The sequence below is a fragment of the Cetorhinus maximus genome, chromosome 1 (genome assembly GCF_964194155.1).
Source record: "Cetorhinus maximus chromosome 1, sCetMax3.hap1.1, whole genome shotgun sequence".
NCBI lineage: Eukaryota > Metazoa > Chordata > Chondrichthyes > Lamniformes > Cetorhinidae > Cetorhinus > Cetorhinus maximus.
In genome coordinates this window covers 165,755,664-165,762,475 of record NC_135879.1, presented here as the reverse complement: position 1 = coordinate 165,762,475, position 6,812 = coordinate 165,755,664, and the positions used below count along the sequence as shown (strand labels likewise).

Here is a 6,812-nt window from a genome sequence, read left to right as displayed (position 1 = left end):
TTTTTCAAAGTCTACAAAATCAACGTACAAATAGTTAAGAAAATCAATCACCATAATAGCATCTATAAATACTTTGGTCCTGTTCATTCTGGGGGCTTTACTATGCAGCAAGTCCTAGCTATTGGAGTAGTGATTATTCAATTTCATTTACAGCAAGGGCAGTGATAATGTTGAGCAGAGTGTCAAGGTCATGTACAACAACTGCATTGTAAGGAAAAGACCACCACTTAATATTGCATACTTAAGTAGGTTTGAGAGGCAGCTGCCCTGCAGTTAAAGTCAGCCTTTCCTTGTTCATTTGCGTTATCCATCTTAAGAGGTTTGAGGACTGTAGTTAGTCCAACACACTAACTTGTTAATATGGTAAGTCTAAACACTTACAAATTCCAAGTCCATTTCAAAAACTTGCAGCTATTTTGTAGATAGCAACTCTTTTGCATTTGTGTAGTATGCATAGACGTTACAGCACCCTTCACTGAAATTCAACCCAACATGGAAATGTGTCAAAACTATTTCATACACAAAATGAATTCAAGAATCTTTATTAATATTTAAACCTGTGACTTGCTCAGCATTTCAGAAGTGTCATTGAGCAGGATGGTCAATAAATAATAAATACTCAGTGCATAATAAATTAAGGAATGAATATGTCCAGCCACAAAATGTGGTGCAATGTGTTTCAATTCTCAGTTCTCTGTTCAAAGAACCAAAGTCTTATTTTAAACCAGTAGCATAAGCTGCATTTAAAAAAAAAAACACGTGTCCTTACAACTTGCAAAGTCCAGGTACTCTAATACTTTCAATTTCACTTGCCGCACACTTTCCTCTTGCTCGTGGGAGCCACATCACCCTGCTTTGTTGCAACATAAAATCCATTTCTCCTTGTAATGCAAAAATACTGAAGTTCCTCAGGCAGCTACCACATTTCAGGCATTTATCCCTTTAAAAGTCAGTCCAATAAAGCAGGATTGTAAAACGCATCTGTCTGGTACCGGCCCAGCACACCAAACGAAATACAAGTTCCTCGTACCGCCTGACAGATGGTTACCTTGGGTCAGTTCCAAAATTGAAGGAAGCCATGGCCAAGCTTCACAGTCCAATCTTTTAATTAAATCTTTGCTGCACCATATTCAATGCATATTCCATTCTGGTACGAAGTTCTTGTGAGCATCCAGACATTAGGAGTGTTGAGAGCTTGAATGTGGTAGAAACTCTATCTTCATTGATATAAGTAAGCAAGTACTCCTCATTGTGGTTGCAAATGATGATTTTTGTATGATCATGATAAAAGTTCACCTGTGATAAAAGTATAAGTTAGGTTACTTAATAATTCTTCATGACAGCAAATTACTGGGAGTTGCGAACAGCATCAGAGTTTATAGCATGGAAAGAGGCCCTTCAGCCCATCATGTCTGCACCTGTCAAGCCCTTATCTACTCTAGTCCCATTTTCCAGCATTTGGCAAAAAGCCTTGTACACTATGGCATTTCAAATGTTCATCTAAATACTTAAATGTTTGATAGTTCCCACCTCTACCACCCTGACAGTGAGTTCCAGATAACCCCCACCCTCTGGGTGAAAAGATTTCCTCAAATCCCCTCCTGTCCCTTACCTTAAATCTATGCCCCCAGTTATTGACCCCTCCATGAAGAGCTTCTTCCTATCTACACCTCTCAATTTTGTACATCTTAATCGACTAATAAAGGCAAGTATTCCATATGTCTTCCTAACCACCTTATCTTCCTGTCCTAGCACCTTCAAGGATCTATGGACATACACACCAAGGTCCCTCTGATCTCAGTAGTATTCAAATTTCTCTAGGTGCTGGCTGATTTATGTTGGTGATTTTCACAAAGTAACTTTTCTTTATTCTTAATGTGCATTCAGGTCAATGAATGCCAAGAAGTTACTAATTCATAATTGTACAAGTTATCAGCGTGGTTCATTTTTCCTCTAACCACAGGTTTAATCCCTACATCCTGGTGAGAAGGTTGTCAAACTACAGGATTGCAACCATTTTCTAATATACCAATAAACAGATTTTGCCAAGTGGATTTGCCCTTCAATGTTCCTTATGGGGAGGATGTCTCATCTTTCAGGTGTTGTGGCAGTCAAGGAATTAGTTAAATTTACCCTGTATGTGTGATATGACAAGCTGAAAAGTGCTAGTTACATGCTGCCCAAAAACAAAGTAATTCTCACCTGGAATGTGCCATCACTAAAGAGCATCATTAGAGCACGGTCAGATTTTAACCATTGAAGGAGACACAGTCTGGGCTTCTGGGCATCCGTTGAACTAGGCAGATCACCACCCTGCAAAATAAGATAAGAGCTGCTCAAAATCTCTTGTTTACATATACTAAATGGCTGGATTCCAAATTAATTAAATGGCAAGCACAGGATTTTAGCCAGTGTTTAAAATCAAGGTGGGGCAGGGGAAAGAAAGAAAGAGTTCTTGCACACTTGTGTTATAAAAACTTTAGGTTGCAGCTATACAGAACTTAGGAAAAGACTTAGAAACAAAACCCCTGCACAAACTGAGTGTGCAACTCAGGAAAAAGATGTCAAGATTCTTACCTCCATTAGATTTTCTTCCATGTAGTGTGCAAAATACTTCAGAATTGTCACTTGACTAATGAACTTTTCAGGCACATCAAGTGCTGAAAAGATGGAACATTGGCCCAGCTCTGCATAGTACTGGATGGTTCTAAGGAGAGAAGATAGATAAGCTTGGGTTAGCACCTCAAAATATGCCAATCATTTAGATTCAGACAGACAGTCAAATAATTTGTTAGGCAACTTACTTTTTATCTGCCAACAGGCTCATGTGAGTTCCATTATTGAAGAGGACTCCAACTGTGTGATCAGACAACTGATACCCAAATCCATATTTATTAGAATAATCCACCCACTTGGTGACCCACTGGAAGGAGAAGCTCAACTGCTGTTTTGGTAGACAATCTCCTGGAAAAGGAAAAGGTGCTTATTTTAAAAAATGTTCAAGTTAGGCAAGTGGTCAACTAACCTATAATTCAAATCTATATTTGATTCAATTAAGTTCTTACCTTCTGGCATATTTTCTAGGCAGCCTTTTAGTACTCTAGCAACTGTATCAGCAACACTTCCCATGGTACTGTCTTCAAGAGCTGGAAAAGAAGGTATTATGTTAATTTGTACAGCAAATCATACAGTTTAGACTTCCGAATGAAGTGAAGTTTACACTGGTTACATTAATAAGTATATCTGTCTCACTTCTCATCTCTGCAGGAGTGGACATTTTAAATAACATTTGTGGTTAACTTCTTGTACTTACATTCACTACTACTGCTGCAGCTTCCCAAAGTTCCTCTCACTATCATCCTAATGGAGTCCCTGATTTGTTGTTCATTATCCTTCACTGGTGAGGGGGTCTCTGGTTTGACATAGGCAATCTGCGACTTACTAGACAACCTTGACTCCTGTTAAAAAAACAAATCATCAATTTTAGCAGAGTCCTGGATTTATGCACTGATGGATACTGAAGTTTCAAAGCACAAAAAAATTAACATGCACAGCAATTAGTCAACTTGGAGATCAACCTACCTCATCTGAACGACTTTTGTTGCTCAATTGGTTGTTTAATGACATCTTCTTCAAATCACTCTTCAACTTATATATTTCATCATCATCTCTTCCTAGTTTGTCTGTTTAAAAGAAAAATCATAATTGCTAACTGTAGCAAAGCATTTGTTCACCTACCAAGTCAGAATTTGTCTATTATTCATGGATTTTTCCCCCAAACCAGGGGAGACATGATTTTTATTCTGCCTTTGGTCATAGCCAATTATGCTTACTGCAGCCAAATCAGAGCTAAAACACAGGATGCAATCAATGTATACTTACTGTGATTGTCCAAAAACTTTACTTTGTCCTTCTTCCCACCAAATAGTGCTGCAGCTGCCTTTTTGAAGAAGTTCTTGGCAGGGCTGGACAAATGAAAATCTGGTGCATAGTGACAGCAGGTCTGTGACAGTCGCTCAGGTGTAAATCCCTGCAATAGAAGACCAGAATTTAGATTTGTGCATACATCAAGTATTGTGGGGTTGGGAAGAAAAATAGAAAAAAAGCTACAAAAGTTAAACTAAGAATTTTGCAACACAACAAACCTGAGTGAAGAAGTCATAATGCAGGATGTCATCTAAATTTGGTCGTTCCTCTGGGTTTTTTGCAAGCATGCTGGCTATCAATTGTTTGGAAGATAGCGACAATGTTGATGGCATTGTATATCTTGCTTCCCTTATACATTTGTAAGTTTCTTTTAAGTTGGTTGTCTCAAATGGGGGTCGCCCCAACAGCATTGTGTACCTGTAATGAATACAATTTATCCAATCAGTGTCTCCATAGTGGGGCCCAACATGAACTAAATTGATAAATGATTGTGCTGGGATTAATTTTCATCTTCAGTATTCCTGGAGCAGAACCTCATTTCAGGAAAAGAAAATTCAGTATATAAAATTGGATAGTGAGGCAGCTCACATTTGATATTGAAGATCAGAATTTACCCCAATTGTGTCTAGCGAGTTCACACATACTAAAACAGAAGACTTTGAAGTACAATACTTACATTACACAGCCTAATGCCCAGATGTCAGATTCACAGCCATGCCCTTGCTTGTTGAGAACTTCAGGAGACAAGTAATTTGGTGTGCCACAGATAGTCCTGCAGAGATAATGTTGAGGTTAGCACTGCTATTTCATAATTCTCTCCAGAATCAAGACATATCCAAGTCTTAATGATTTCTTACCTGCTCCTTTGCTCCACTGGTTCCAATTTAGCCGCTAACCCAAAGTCCCCTATTTTCAGTTCCATAGACTCATTGATGAAGAAATTACCTGTAATTGCAAAGCATACTCTTAGAACAGTACTTTCCAATTGATGCTTTCCCCTGATCAAGATATGTATTCTTTACCATAGTTTAATTTAAATCAAGGTCAGTACACAAAATGGAGATAACTATGAAGCAACATATTAAAAAAGTCATACCTAATTTGAGGTCTCTGTGTAGGATTCCTTGTTCATGCAAGCACTTCAGCCCTGATACTACCTGCCGGAGGTAGTACCGTACTTCTGGTTCTGTCAGCACCTTCCTAGCTTTCAGTACATGAGCCATTGACTTTAAATTAAAAAAAAGATAAATCAATCATTGTGCATCCTTTAAAAAAATGTACAGGCAAATACTGCACTTCAGGATGTACCAGGAGAGAAAGGGGTGAATACTTACTCTTCTGCTGCAGTGTTCCAAAAGGATGTAAATATTCTCTTTATCTTCGAAGTGATGGTAGAAGTGAACGATGTGTTTATGGTGAAGCGTTCGATGCAGCTCAATTTCTCGATCAATCTGTTTTTATGTGGAAAATGTCAAAAATCAGACTAGTATTTTACCAAGAACAATTTAAATTTTGTATGATGACAGTTGCAGTTTAAGTAACCTGTAGCATTACACCGATCTGTATCCAAGCAAAGCGGCAGATTTGCAATCCCAGTTATATACTCACTTTTTCCCTCTGATGGGGTTTGGCCACTCTTGTGTGCGGGATAATCTTTGCAGCATAGACGCGGTTAGTAGTCAGGTCAGTCATTTCGTAGCATTTGGCAAAACCTCCCTAAGCAAGAAAAATCACAGGAGCTTTAAGTTAATTTTAATTTACAACATAGCTTTTTCTATTTTTAAAGAAAGATTAAAGATTAAGAGTTCGCAACTTTAAATAACTAGTTATAGTATTGATATAGATGCTGATCCACTGCGGACTGGAAACCACATACTGCTCAATGTCAGCGACAAGCTCCCATCAACTCGAACCTTTGCAAGGATTTGTTCACTGATTGAACCATATTACAAACGCTAAGACATTCAGTGCGCCGGTTGTATTTTTTCTCTTCAAATGCAATCTCTCTTTACCTTTCCCAACACTTTTCCTCTGCAGTAACATTTGCCCGTGGCGGGGTCGGTTATAATCCGGGACATCTCCGTATTGGAGTATGTTAACTCTTCCTGTCTCTTGCTGAAGCGGTGATCCGCGGACTTGCCGAGAGGCTGGTCGCACATCCTTGAGCTTTGCTGGTAAGTGATAGTCCTCAGTATGTCCATAGCCAGCTTTCCCCAGTGCTCTCCCCACTCACAATGAATGCCAGCTCACGCTCCACTGCCTTTTATACCCTCCCCTTCCATGGCGTCACAATACAATTCACTGCACGCGCTCGTTACCGCCCAGCTCCACCGACCGCTCATTCGGATTGGTAAAGGAGAATGTCAATCATTTCCCATGCCTCGCCCCCGAAACTTGATTGGATCAAACATGCCGCTGGATGGATTTTCGACAGATTATCAACCTCCAGGGCGAACAATTATTTTAATGACAGCAAATATTATAAACATGCACAATCTGGATCACAACACATTTGAAGCATCACTAGATGGTGCACTTATTATATCGACATAAAATTATCTTTATTATTGTGTTTATTCTCGCCACCTATACGCACAATAAATTTGTAGTTGCAAAAATAGGGGTGCGTGGAGATTGTTGCTGCATTTTCCAAGAGCAACCGTCTGCAGTTAAAGCCCATTGCAACTTTATCAATCATCTCGGTCGTTGTTATTTCCATTTGTCTCTACCTCAGTATTATATTCCAATATGTTGCTAACTACTGTTTTTTATAACCACGACATATAGATTCATATCAGAGCGTTGTAGTTATCAGTTACTTTGCTGAACATACTCCTTCCCATCTGCCCATGTCAAACTGTCATTTAGGGGTATTGTATATTTTC

The 6,812-nt window shown here is 39.0% G+C and overlaps 1 protein-coding gene across 1 annotated transcript; it reads right to left on the bottom strand.

The window, feature by feature from the left end:
• Positions 1-526: 526 nt before the first annotated feature.
• On the bottom strand, positions 527-6,164 carry plk2b (polo-like kinase 2b (Drosophila)). The gene is made up of 15 exons (XM_078549415.1): positions 5,940-6,164; positions 5,536-5,643; positions 5,262-5,378; positions 5,024-5,153; positions 4,785-4,872; positions 4,604-4,699; positions 4,146-4,344; positions 3,883-4,030; positions 3,583-3,683; positions 3,314-3,458; positions 3,066-3,146; positions 2,805-2,964; positions 2,578-2,707; positions 2,203-2,313; positions 527-1,296 (listed from the first exon to the last, which is right to left on the bottom strand). The coding sequence occupies exons 1-15, from the start codon at positions 6,126-6,128 to the stop codon at positions 1,105-1,107; spliced, it is 1,995 nt and encodes a 664-aa protein (XP_078405541.1). The 5' UTR covers positions 6,129-6,164; the 3' UTR covers positions 527-1,104.
• Positions 6,165-6,812: the final 648 nt, after the last annotated feature.